Here is a 14323-nt window from a genome sequence, read left to right on the forward strand (position 1 = left end):
ATGTATAACTGAGACAGCTTAATATTTAATTACATAATGATATTTTTAGAATAGGGTAAGATAAAAATGAACTATTGTATTTAGTGGGTTCTCTTCAAGGTAATTTGGTAGTGTAATTATTAGAACTATATCTTACATTGCATAAAGGTGCTCTTATCATTGGGTGTCATGGGAGAGATAAACAGGAGAGAGTTTTTTGAAAATATGCTTTTCGTCTATGGAAGTAATGCATGCTTTTAGAATTTTCTAGAAATTTTTTAGAATTTTTAGTCATTATACTTAGCTTTTTAATTACTTCTTTAATGTTACAGATTTCCTAATTGTAGCTATATACTTTCTAGTCATTTAACTTTGTGGTTAAATTTCTGTATTAATTAGCTACTTGTAAAGTAATAATGACCCTCATTAAAGTATTCTAAGCTGTTTTCTAGTTTCTCTCAGATAAAAAATAGAATAAGTCGTTTTAGCCTTTAATTAGCCTTAAATAGTTTTAAATAGCCTTTAAGAGAAATCTTGCCTAACTAAAGGATTCACTTGCTCCCTAGTGCTAACATACACAGGTTTCTGTTTGTTTTTGCCTTCATTTGAGAAAGGATCTTGCTATATTGCTTAGGATGGCCTCCAGCTTGCCATCTTCTTGCTTTAGTCTCCTGAGTAGCAGAGATTACAAGGGTGTACTACCATATATATAAATTGATTTTGTTTATATTAAAACTGCATTTAATAGACAGAGATAATTTAGAATTTTTATAGGTTTTTTTTGGTTTTACATTCTATATGAAAAGGGACAGTACTTTGTCATCTACAATAAGTTGTTAATGTATGATAATATCTAAATTGTACATACTGTAAATGTTCTGTGGTATTGGTTGGCCTTTCCTTATTTAATTTAGCAAGGTAAATTTAGCAGTGCTTTTCTTTTAAAGACCGAGTTGTCCACAGTGTTTTACCTGATCCATGGTTTCTTTTCTATTCATTGCAGGATGAAGTGCATGAAAGGGATCGGTTCAGTGATTTTTTACTTACAAAATTAAGAGATTTGTTGCAAAAACACCCAACTTTGAAACTAATTCTTTCTAGTGCTGCCTTGGATGTGAATCTCTTCATAAGATATTTTGGAAGTTGTCCAGTGATATATAGTATGACTACCAGTTATTTTCTATAATTTCTTTGAAGTAAAATTTTGAAGTGTGATAATGTTATATTTGTTTATTTAAACAGAAACTGGGAGATATTCTGAAGTGGAGGATATTCGTTTATGTTTCCCGTGAGACAGGCTTCTTCATAGTGGTCTTTCTCTACTTTGACCTCTCTTTTGCATTGGTAGCTCTCTGATGCTGTGTAGCAAATCCAGTTATCGAAACTTAAAAAGAAACGAGCTGCTTTTAGTCCTGTGTTTCTCTTCAAACACTGTTCTGTAGCTTCTGCACTTTACTGCCTGATCGATCTCTGGGGACAGTTGTTTATACTGTCGTGTTGATCTACTTGCTGACCCCAGTTTCGAGGCTGTCAAACTCCAGACTTATTCTTGGTTGGTGAGGTCTATTCTAATGCTGGTACATTAGGCTTCCTTTACCTGTACTGCTTGAGCTGTACCTCTTACTTCCTTCACATTTTGGCTTGTCATCATTGGACCCAGATGCCTCTTTATGTTGTCTTTAACCCTGAGACTATGGCAGTTTGAATCTAGGTTCCCTGACTTGAATATTTTTTGTCTCGGGACTCTAATGTATATTAGTTTTAAACAATAGATTTTCCCCTAGTATGACCCACCACCTCTAAGCTGGGGGACCCCTGTCTACTCCTGACCTGTCCTGCTTTTTAAATTAGTTGTCTCAGCGATACCTACAACTGGGTCCGAGTTCTGTAGATAAACATTGTAGCTTCTTTTCTCCTGGACTGCCGAGTTTACCTTCTGGATGAGGCTTCCACTCCCCTTCCATATGCTAGAGAACAGTGCATCCTTTTTTCTTATTTTTTGTTTTGTTTCCCTGCACTTTTTAGCCATACTATGACTCCCTTTGTATGTTTCCCAAGCTCTTCCTCATTTGATTTTCTTTTCTTATCTTGGTACTTCTCCTTCACTGGGTTGTAGGAAGGTATCTTCTAGTCTGCCATCATATACTGAGGTCCTTTCATCATTATTTTATTAAGATTCACTATATAAGTTTTTATAAAAGATAATTAATTTACATTTTTGAATTATTAGAAGCTGTTCATGTATCATTCTTATTTTAAATTACATTTTATTCTGTGTGTGTGCACACACATGTGTGTAGATGCCATAGTGCTTGAGTGGAGGTTATAGGAAAATGTGAGAATTGGTTCTTTCCTTTCATGTGGGTCCCATTTGGGAATTCTTAGCAGTATTATTTTGGCATTGATTTAAATACTAAGCCAAATATTTAGATATTAGGATATATATATACACACACACTACATTGCATCACATTAGCCTTTGTGTGTGTGTGTGTGTGTGTGTGTGTGTGAGAGAGAGAGAGAGAGAGAGAGAGAGAGATATTGAGTCTCAGATTTCAGTTTATTTGGGATCATTGCTTCTTGAATCTTATTCTACATTACAGTGTTTTCTTAGTTTTCTCTCTGGATTTCTCTTTGTGTGCATGTACTCATATGTTGGTATTTTTGTTTTACCTTTGTTTCCTTAATTTTAATTCCTTTCTGTTTCTGTTCACTCTTTTCCTTCTCTCTTCCTGCCCTTTTTTACAACTCTACTAGCTATTGTGGATGTACATTTAATTTCCCTGGAAGATTTTTTTTTTTTAAATGCTCATGGGTCCTACTTTCAATTGTATATTGATGATTGTTCTCCAGCGTTTTGAGTGTAGAAATATTATAGGTACACCACTTCTAATATGTCCTAAACTGAATACTTAAAATATAAATTATGGTTTTCTTTTTGTCTTGCATACCTTGGGTCCACCTATATCTAGACTCATATCTAGAGTCACCTAAGTCTCAAACTTGTACATTTATGTAATAGTATTAACAATATTTCATTGGATATTAGGCACATGGAATTTATCCCTGTGCTCATTGAAAGTTTGCTTGTCTCCTTTCATAAGCTTAGAAAGAAACTGCAACTTTCACTGGCCAACATATTTCTCTTTAGCTTTCCTTGTTACTCAGAGAAACAAAGGTAAGCCAGATATCCAGGTATTATAGTAGATTAAACAAATATTTTGATAACAAATGTAATTATGATTTCTCTTTATTTTACTTTCTGTTTCAATAATCCATCTAGGATTTTTGTTTTGCTTTTTAGTGTTCACTATCACTATTCTTATTTAACCTGTTTTCTTCTTTTCCTGAACTATTTTTTATATTTATTTATTGTATATACAGTATTCTGTCTGTGTGTATGTCTGAAGGCCAGAAGAGGGCACCAGACCCCATTACAGATGGTTGTGAGCCACCATGTGGTTGCTGGGAATTGAACTCAGGACCTTTGAAAGAGCAGGCAATGCTCTTAACCTCTGAGCCATCTCTCCAGCCCCTTCCTGAACTATTATACATGTCACTGCCTAGTCTGGTTCTACTCTTCTGTTTTGAAAAATCCAATCTCCATATTATTTCTATGGCATTCCTTTCTGAAGACAAATTTTGATGATGCTGACCACTCTCTTAAGTTTTGAGTGACCTTTATTTCAAGACAAAGACCCTTAATGTGACTGCATTTGTTTCTCTGGCTTTATCCTTCCCGCACCTCTCCTATTCTCCTGCTTTCCTTTCAGTTTCTTGAAAACAGTCTTATTCTGGTTCCACCGCAGTGACTTTGTTCATAATGTGTTTTCTTCACATACTATGTACTTTCTGTGGAGTGCAGTTATTTTATGTCCTTGTTCTCCAGTGTCTCATAAAAATCTTTTTTTGATGTGATCACTTCCCTGTAGTACATTGTCATGATATCCCATACTTTTTTCTTATAGGACTTTCTTGTTGGACATTGAACATGTTTCTGTTTACATTTTTTTTTCATGTTTCTGGTCTTCCCTGCTTTGTGTGCCAAAATGGAAGTAGGAACTAGCACTATTTGTACTTAACCATGGTACTCCCAGTCTGTAATGTGATACCAGGCACCTGGCAAGTAGGTAGTAAACACTAGGGGAAAGCTCGTGAGCACTTGCTAGAATATGAAGTCAGTTGTCCCCTCTAGTCACATGTCTACAGAGCAGCGTTGCAGTTAATGGGAAGTATCGGGAGTCACTGGAAACGGTGACTTTGAACTTTTAAAATACTTTGAAACAGTTTTGTATATTTTAAGATGCTTCATTAAATGTGGAATTCTTACTTTTTTGTGAATTATCTATAGGATACAAATTGAATATTTAAATATTTTTATTCTTTAGTACAGGGAAGACCATTTGAAGTAAAAGAAATGTTTCTGGAAGATATTTTAAGAACTACTGGATATACCAACAAAGAAATGTTAAAGTACAAAAAGGAAAAGCAACGAGGTAAGGTTTTTAGCAAGAAAATTATTATTGAGATTTATTTCTTATAATGCTGTAGTCTTAGCTTAGAGAAGAACAAGGATACTTGAAAACATTTTCTCTTGCATATAATTATATAAAATTATATGATACTTTTGTCCTAAATAGACCTTTTAAGGGGATATTTTATTTATATTTATTTTTATTAAATGTGTGTGTGACGAGGTGTTTTATGTGCATGTATGTCTGTGTACCATGTGCATGCTGTGCCTGCAGAAGCCAGAAGAGATCTTAGAATCCCTGGAACTGCAGTTGCAGCTGACTTTGAGCCACCCCATGGGTCCTGAGAACAGAACTCAGGTCCTCTGGAACGACAGCTATTGTTCTTAATGGCTGAGGCATCTTTCTAACCTTTTGGGATATACTTTTGTATTCTGGCTTATATCCAGAAGTTATAATCTGTGGAAAGGAACTTAAAGTACATGTTGAAATTGAAGAGGTTGAGTGTGTCTGAATCCATAGGCCTAGTCAGGGTTTTCAGAAAGCAGTGGATATGTGGTGGCTCCCCATAGCTTACCTCATTAGGTAGAATTGAGACATTAATGGGAGGGAGTGGAAGGAGTGTCTTGATTGATGACAGCAGGCTTATCTTTCTGGAAAATGTTGGTTTCTAACTTTTTATTTTCTAAAACATGATCTTACTTGGCCTGATTATGACATGGCTCACGTTGGCCTGAACTTGATTAATCTTTTTTCTCTGCTTAGTGAATACTAGGTTACAGCATGTTCGCTATTCCCAGCAAGATTTCCAAATCTGGTATTATTATAGGATTTCATCTTTATTTCCATTTTATCAATATCTGCTTTAAGAAATTCTTACAGTGGCATACTGTATGTCTGTGTATGCATTAGAATTTATGTCTTTTTTTCCTTTTTATAGTATAATTGGTTATACTCTTATTTCTTTGTTTACTATGTATGGTCAGGGGCACACAACTATTGATTCACCACCTAAATTTGTAGTTAGTGATTTCTCTGTCACTGCAGAGGACATCATTGCTTGCATGCAAATTATAAAATGTAGATGTTGAAACTTTTGAAACTTCTGATTTTTCGTATCTGAAACAATTGAGATAAGTTTTATGATTTTCTATGGATATTAGTCATTGACTTAAACAATAAGTATATTGTGGGGAAAGATGCTCTTCTTGAAACTCTGGGTTAGAAGCAAACTTCTTCCCCGTAGACAAATTTTTTTTATGTAGTTTCATATGTCTTTATGTTGCACATAACTTTATGAAAGACCCAATGTATTTTGTAAGAGTAACTCCAAAGTAAAGCCAGCTGTCAAGCAGTATAAGATTCACTTAGGTTTTTGGTTTTGTTTCTTATTTTTTTAAACAAATGAACACATTATCAAAAGGAAAGGACTTATCTACTTATTTTCTTTCCTTTATAATTTAGAAGAGAAACAGCAGACCACACTCACAGAATGGTACTCAGCTCAAGAGAATACTTTCAAGCCTGAGTCTCAGAGACAGAGAGCTGTTGCAAGTGTGTCTGAAGAGTATGATTTATTAGATGATGGAGGTGATGCTGTCTTTAGTCAGCTGGTAAGATGCTATTTTAATATACTGGTTTGTAATGATATTTTGAGTAAAAATTTTGTAGATTAAACAACTTAAATGAGGTTATACTATTTCTTTTTTACTTTGTTAGTAGGAGGCAATTCTCTTAGTTTACTTTGCTTTACAACATATTTTCAGAATCTACAATAATCTACCTGTTTTTTTAAAAAGGGTTGGTGATTAAATTTAGGGCTTTGTAAGCATTTTACTCTTGAGCAATACTCATGATCCAAACTTTATTTTTAGAAGAATAATTTAGCTACTTTTTAAGGTTTGTTTCTTTTTATTTTATGCATACCAACATTTTGCCTACTTGTATGTGTGTGCATATCAGTGAACATAGCCTCAGAGCCCATAGGAGACAATGGGATCCCCTGGTGATTACATGTGCCACCATGTAAGTGCTGGTGGGAGCCAGATGCCGGGTCTCTGCCAAAGCAGCAAGTGCTCTTAACTACAGAGCTATCTTTCCAGCCCCAGGTTTAGAACCCCCCCTCCATGAGATGTGGGGTTTAAGTTCTGATGAATCTAGAAGAATTATGCTTGAGTTTTAACAGAGACTCCTAAAGGATGCTTTAAAATGGTTTAGCGTATGGAAGATCCATTTGACTTATTGATCAGCATTTGACAGTGATCCTAGCTTTTAATGGCTGAGCAATTTTTCTAGTCAGTGATTAGCATTTTGACTGTGTAAACTGGTGGTTTTAAGAACCGAGTTGGGTATTATTCACAGGAGAAGCTTTTAAGGCCTGGTATAATCTGTTTCTCTGCCAACATAACTCCTTTGAGGGGGAGTTAGGATAGGAAAGGAATTCTTTTTGGGTTTTTGAGACAGTCCATGTTATCTGGAAATTGATATGTAGCACAAGATGGCTTTGAAACTTGTGTTCTCCTGCCTCAATTTTCTTTTTTTTCTTCTTTTAAACACTGCCTGGCCCATTAGTTTCAGCCTCTTAACCCATTTCTAATAATCTATGTAGCACCACGAGGTGCACTTACCAAGAAAGATCTTAACCTGCATCTGTCTGGAGTGGGAGAACCATCGCGACTCACTGACTCAGCTTTCTTTCTCCCAGCATTCTGTTCTGTTTACTCCACCCACCCAAGGGTTGGCCTATCAAATGGGCTTCTGCCTCAATTTTCTGAGTTGCTGAGACTATAGTTGAGAGCCTCCATGCCAGGAGAAACTCTGATATACTTGATAGTGGTATTAGTGTTAAACTCTATGGTGATGTTTCCTCTGATGTAGCTGGAAAGAAACCAGTGCTGTGTAGGTACATTTACCACCAGAAGCACAATTAGTTAATGTGGCAAAATCATGTGGCTAGTACTTTGCTGACAAGCTCACTTTTAGATAAATGATGACTGTAGTATCAAAATGTAGTGAAGGGTTGCTTGTTGGTTCCGGGCCACCTGGCTAGAGTAGGCCCAAAATAATCACATAGAAACTGTATTATTAAATCTCTGCTTGGCTTATTAGCTCTAGCTTCTTATTGGCTAACTCTTACATCTTAATTTAACCCATTTCTATTTATCTGTGCATCACCAAGAGGTGATCACCTACCAGCAAAGTTTTAGCACATCTATCTCCAGTGGCAAATCCATAGTGTCCCTCTCTCTGCCTTCCTTCTCCCAGCATTCAGTCCAGTTTTCCCTGCCTACCTAAGTTCTGCCCTGCTATAGGTCCAAAGCATTTCTTTATTCATTAATGGTAATCATAGCATATAGAGGGAAATTCTACATCAATACAGTATTATGAAAAATAATGTGTATAAGATGAAATTAGAGACTTATGCTATAATAGTATATGGATGTTGTATGCTTTTTAATTCTTATGATGATTGTGGCTATTTTACTTTCCTTGTAGTAAGCAAATAGTAAGCAATTTGATAATTGTAATCTTTGCTTTTTGTTTTCAAAAGACAGAAAAAGATGTGAATTGCCTTGAACCATGGTTAATCAAAGAAATGGATGCTTGCCTTTCTGACATATGGCTACATAAAGATGTTGATGCTTTTGCTCAGGTCTTTCATCTTATTTTAACTGAAAATGTTAGTGGTAAGTTTATTTAAATTAAAACAATTTCTCTTGCCATTATTTGTGATACAAATAGAGTATAATTTAAAGAGTATGTATGACATGTTTTGTTTACTATAATTTTATTTTTAAGTGCTTTATATTGTTTTGAATATGTTAATATCTCTAAAGTGATTTCCTTTAGGTCCTCACAGATACTACAGTTACTTACAAAAATGTTTTTATATATTTGTGTTGTAATACATCCATGTAATTATTTCTGTATTTGTGTTGTATACATTCATGTAATCTGGTCCTTGACTCCATGATGTAAGAAAAAAATTAGGGTCACAAAGAGGTTTGAGGAAGATGAAAGATGGGTAATAACTTTGGGATTCTTAGAGAGTCATCTAGTAAATGATGATTTTATTACCTTTGTATGGGCTCAGGTTCTGATCCATATACACTTACATACTTGATATCATGTGCTATATGTCTTCACTAATGAATTGTTGTCCTGTTTTATTTGTTGACTTTCTTGGATATTGACAGTCATGCATCCAGTCTGTAATTCTGTAGACTTCTAGTCAGCAGGCAGAATGGTCACAGAAAATCAGCACTGGGAAGGCTTTAGGAGTCAAATATTCTTATCTCCTTACCTAAACCCCTAGCATTGTTACTGTTATGATTATTGACTATTTTGTTTTTTAAACATTTTTTTTTTGTTTTTAGCTTTTGATGTTTCAGCCTGGCTTTTTTTTTTTTCATTTTTTAAAAAAATCTATTCTTGGTTTTCCTGGCAGAAAATTTTCCTCCCTCTTCCCTCATATTCAAGTCCATGGGCCTCAATTCTAAGGCTTTCATTTTATTTTTTTATTTACATCTACTCTCTTAGATGGCTATGATGGTTAGCATTAATTGTCAACTTGACATACTCTCAAGTTTCCTGGGAAGAGAGTGATTGTCTACATTGGGCTGGTCTGCAGGAGTTGCTATAATTGATATGGGAAGACCCAGCCCACTGTGGGCTTGGGGTAGAGGGTCCTGAACTATGTAAGAGTGGGTAATTCAAACTGAAAACAACAAAAAAGCAACATTGTCTATTCATTTTTCTCTACTCTTTACTAAATCTCTAATTCCCTGCATTGACTTCCTCAAAGTGATGGACCATGGCTTGGAATTGTAAGCGGAATAAAAGCCCTTTCTTCCCTGCGTTCCTCTTTGTCAGTATATTTATCATAGCAGCAGAACTGAAGCTAGAACAGTGGCTTTAAGTATCTATTTTAAATGACCCCTAAGTTTTTAAATTTATTTTTTAAGATGATGTCCCATGACTGTTGTCGTAATCCACCAACTATTTTTCTTTTGTCAGGAAATTGTGTTTTCCTTAGAGGGATCAGATTATCTATCCAAAAATCCCACTGGCCTACTTTTCCCTTGCTTCTGATTATATTGTGAAGAAAATAAAGTCCTTTCTATGACTGAATCTGTGATGTCTTTAAATGTAAATGCCACTGTTGATTTGTGTATTTAAAACTTGTTCCTGCTGGTGGTGCTGCTTGGGAAGTTGGAAGCTTTAGGAGGTAGAACTTTTGGTGGAAATGGAACAGTGTGAATGGGCTTGAGGCTTTTATGGCTCAGTCCTGCCTCCTGTCATGCTGTTTTCTGATCTATAAATTGTGACCAAGTGATCTCATGCTCCTGCCTCAAGCCCATGAGCCACTGCCACTGCTTTGCCATGTCCTTACCTTCAGGATGGACTGTAAACTCTCAAACCAAGAACCAGAATAAACCTGTTCCCTTAACTTCTTATCAGGTACTGGATCATATTCAGAGAAAAGTAGCTGATCCAACACCTTCCTTCCCAATCTTGTTTTCCATCACTCTTGTTTTTGTTCACTGTTCTTTAGCAACATGAATTGCTTTTCTTTTTTTAATATTTTTTAATTACACTTTACGTAGTGTGTTTGTATTTGTATTGGAGGACACACATGCCGTGGGTTATGTGTGAAGGTCAAAAACAACTTGCAGGAGTTGATTCTTTCCTTCTTCCATGTAGGTTCTAGGAATGGAACTTAGTTCTCAGTTCAGGGTGGGTGGAAGATGCCTTTCCCTTCTAAGGTGTTTAATGGACCTGATTTCCTTGTATGTGTTGATAGAGTCCTTTAATTTTATTTATTTTGTTTAAGTGGAATCCTGACTATAGACTCAATGGCCTCTTTCATCTAGGTTTCTGGTTAGTTATTGTCTCTCAGAGAGGCTTTTTCTGGTCAATAAAACTGTGCCCCTTTCTTACTATTTTGTTAATCTACTTTGTCATTTCTTTATTGACTTTGATTATTTGTCATTTATTGTTGTTGCTGCTCCTGCTGTTGTTGTTGCTCATACCGTCTTACACTGAAATGTAACTTTGTGAGGACAGAGCCTTGTCTGTTTTACTCTTCTGTGGGTTCACAGGGTTTGTAACAAATGATCAAATATTTGCTCAATAATCCTAAATATGGAAGGTGACAGGAAATTCCTTGCCTCTTTTATTTTCTTTTTTTCTTGTGGGTTTGATTGTTTGCTTCTTGGAGAGGTTCTGGCTGGCACATGATCTTCCTGCCTCAGCCTTCTAAGTGCTGGAATTAAATATGGGACCCAACACACCAGGCAGCATTCTTATTTGAAGGTGTTTTCAGTTGTCCATTAATATGTTGAATTAATACGTTTTTCACATACATACCTTCTGTCTTTTTCTGCTTTTGGTGTGATAAGAGATTTAGTATGTGTTTATGCCTGACAGATTTTCTAGATTGTGAAGACAATTTTTCCTTTTAAGCTTTTTTTCAGCCAACCATACTTGTTTTATTTCAACACCTTTTCTTTGTTGTTTGTTTCCTAACATGACCCATCTAGTCCCTTAGTTCCCTGGTTTGCACCACTTTTGGATAGTTGTAGTTGATAAACAAACACTTTCAAGAACTGTAGCTGGGGCTTAGGGAGATGGTGTAGTGGATAAAAAGGCTGGTCGTAAATCCTGAGGATGTGAGTTTGATCCTGGAATCCACATGGTAGAAGAGAACTGATTCCTTCCTTATGTTAATCCTCTGACCTTCACACAGGTGTCATGTTATGTGTCTCCCAATAAATAAGTAAATAAATGTAAAAAATATGTAAATACATGTTCTCTGGTCCTCAGCTTAATTTCTTAACAAAAACTGTTTTTTTAAAGATTTATTTATTTATTATGTATACAGTATTCTGCCTACATGTGTACATGCACCCCAGAAGAGGGCACCAGACCCTATTACAGATGGTTGTGAGCCACCATGTGGCTGCTGGGAATTGAACTCAGGACCTCTGGAAGAAGAGTCAGTGCTCTTAACCACTGAGCCATCTCTCTAGCCCCCATATTCTTTTTAAAATTACAATTTCTTACCTATATTAATCCAATCAATTGTACTTTGTTTACTACAATGTCTTGATGACTCATATTGATTTTGAAAATTCTAGTTCATTTTTTTAAAGATGGAAATTTATTATATTTTTTCTGTTTTGTATTTGTTGTTTGGAATTATGTTAAGTGTAAATATTGTTTTTTTATTCCTTGAGGATTTCATCTTAAAGGTAGACTTGTACTGCTGTTTTAAAAACAATTTTAAAAAGTTCTGTTCCTTATGTTATGAGCTTTCTTGGTTTACTAATTTAGTGAGGCTGGGTCAGCTATTGTGGTAACAGCATTTAGATTAATATTTGGATATGATTATTAACTCGTGTCTTGTATATCTACTAGTCAACAGACCTCTTCATAAAAATGATCTCTTAGGATTTCTTATTCATTGTAAATGTATTATCCTCTATGGATACACATTTTTAAAGTTCATCATGTTTTTAAAAATTCATTTGAGAAGTAGTATTTTGTTTTAAAAAGAGACATTTTTATCATGCTGTTTTCTAGGCTTTCCCCCATTATTTCAATATTTATCTTCATAATTTAGTAAACTTACTTGAACTTTTAGAGGTTTAAAATCTGAGAAGTACTGTTTTAAAATATTGATAATGTATTTTAAAAACTTAACTATGACTCTTGGCTGTCTTCCTTGGTTTCTCTGTTGATTACTAGATTATTTTGACAGTGGTCCTCAGAATATGTAGTGTTTATTTCTCTTCATGAGTTTTTATTTCCCTCAGTTTTGTATTATAGTATCTTAAGTTATATGAGAAAAAAATGTCAAGAACTTTGCTTGAAGTCTTAAGAACATTTATTTTTAGTTATTGATGAAAAATTAAGTTTTGAATTAATATTTTGTTACTGAGTAAACATGGCAACATGTAGATTAAAAAATTATTATTTAAGGATCCTGCAAGCCAATAGCCTTCTCTTTTCTTAATTATATAAGTAAGCATTAGCTACTTTCTTCCTATACCTCCAGTGATAGTCTTTCTACCCTTTTTATGCAAGAGAATCTTAGATTTCGTTCTGAATGGGATAAAGATTATATAATGTTGCTGTCATTTAAAAATGAAGGAACAAATCCCAGGTTAATTATGTTAGTCAATTCTAGTACTTGACTGAAACAATGAAAGTCTTTAACATTTGGAATTTAACATCTTATCTTTTTATTCTTTTAGTTGATTACAGACATAGTGAGACCAGTGCCACAGCTCTGATGGTTGCCGCTGGACGGGGTTTTACGAGTCAAGTAGAACAGTTAATTAGTATGGGAGCCAATGTCCACAGTAAAGCATCAAATGGCTGGTAAATTTAGATTGTGTCCATTCTTTGTATGTCATGGTATAGTTGCACATGCCTTTTAAAAATTCTTATTATTGGGGCAGTGGTGGCGCATGCCTTTAATCCCAGCACTAGGGAGGCAGAGGCAAGCAGATCTCTGTGAGTTCGAGGCCAGCCTGGTCTACAGAGCTAGTTCCAGGACAGGCTCCAAAGTTACAGAGAAACTCTGTCTTGAGAAATAAAAACAAACAAACAAAAACTTATGATTATCCCTATTTTAAAATCTATTGTATAATAATTACTGGTACATCTCTAATGAGTAAATAAATAATCCTGGATGACTAGTTTCATAATTTTGAAAAATTTGTAATTTGAAAATTTGTAATTACATAATTATAAAATATTTCTCAGTTTGGTATCTTTGAATTTTATAGGATGGCTTTAGATTGGGCTAAGCACTTTGGACAAACTGAAATTGTGGATCTTCTAGAATCTTACAGGTAAAACCTTACACTATTTAAAATGAATTCTATCTTTAAAAAAAATCTTAGCCATGTAAATCATATATTCTGTAACAGGTAAGCTACTTACAGCCTTTTACTGAGAGATTTATTTTTATAATTATAAAAATTTTATTCTTGACTGTTATGAACATGAACACAGATCTTTAAATTGACAGTTAATGCAGTTATTTATCTATCTATCTATCCATCCATCCATCCATTGCTCTTTATCTATACATAGGAGTGGAATTTCTAGGGGATATAGTTAACACTGTGTTTATCCTTTGGAGAACTGTCACAGTGTTCCATAATTGCTGTACTAGTCTATATTTATTCTAGGAATGTTCTATTATTTCTGCACCATTCCTGTACTTAACTGTGTCTTTGACCTTAACCTTCCTTTTGGTTGTGCAATGGTATTATTTTGGTTTTGCTATATATTTCCATAGTGAAAGGTGATGCTAAACATTTTGATGTATTTCTAGGTCATTATTGCATGCATTTTCTTGATCAAGTGTCTTTAGATTGTGATTTTTTTTATCAAATTTGTCACTTATCCAATTTAACATGAAACTGTGCTTGCAACCAACACATAAATTAATTATAGATTGTACATTAAGTGACCCCTTCCTTGGGGCATATTGGAAATTTAGAGGAAATAATGGGTAACTTTAAGTCAGTCTGTCTTTCTTTCTTAATATAAAAACTGACTTGGTATTTTTCTTAGTGCTTCATTGGAATTTGGAAATCTAGATGAAAGTTCTTTGGTTCAAACAAATGGAAATGACCTCAGTGTAGAAGACAGAGAGCTGTTGAAAGCTTACCATCATAGTTTTGATGATGAAAAGGTAGACTTGGATTTGATCATGCATCTTCTATACAATATCTGCCATAGTTGTGATGCTGGTAAGTGCTGTCTGAAAGACATGGAGCATACTGTGTTGAAAAATTAGTATTTAGTTGTTAAATTTTTCTGTAATTCTGTTGATAGTGATGTGTGAATAGTAG

General features: G+C 34.7%; 1 protein-coding gene across 2 annotated transcripts in view; it reads left to right on the top strand.

Moving 5' to 3' along the window:
• LOC121442257 (3'-5' RNA helicase YTHDC2) overlaps positions 1–14323 on the top strand; it is a 62506-nt gene that overhangs the window by 11936 nt on the left and 36247 nt on the right. For both annotated transcript variants that reach the window (XM_041643733.1, XM_041643734.1), the window contains 7 exons: positions 983–1139; positions 4368–4475; positions 5916–6064; positions 8002–8137; positions 12710–12836; positions 13247–13312; positions 14043–14221. In XM_041643733.1, the coding sequence (XP_041499667.1) occupies positions 983–1139; positions 4368–4475; positions 5916–6064; positions 8002–8137; positions 12710–12836; positions 13247–13312; positions 14043–14221 (922 nt within the window). The remainder of the gene's footprint in view (positions 1–982; positions 1140–4367; positions 4476–5915; positions 6065–8001; positions 8138–12709; positions 12837–13246; positions 13313–14042; positions 14222–14323) is intronic.

This window comes from Microtus oregoni, unplaced genomic scaffold (genome assembly GCF_018167655.1).
Source record: "Microtus oregoni isolate MIOR12 unplaced genomic scaffold, Mior012 000088F_ref0000325, whole genome shotgun sequence".
Lineage (NCBI taxonomy): Eukaryota > Metazoa > Chordata > Mammalia > Rodentia > Cricetidae > Microtus > Microtus oregoni.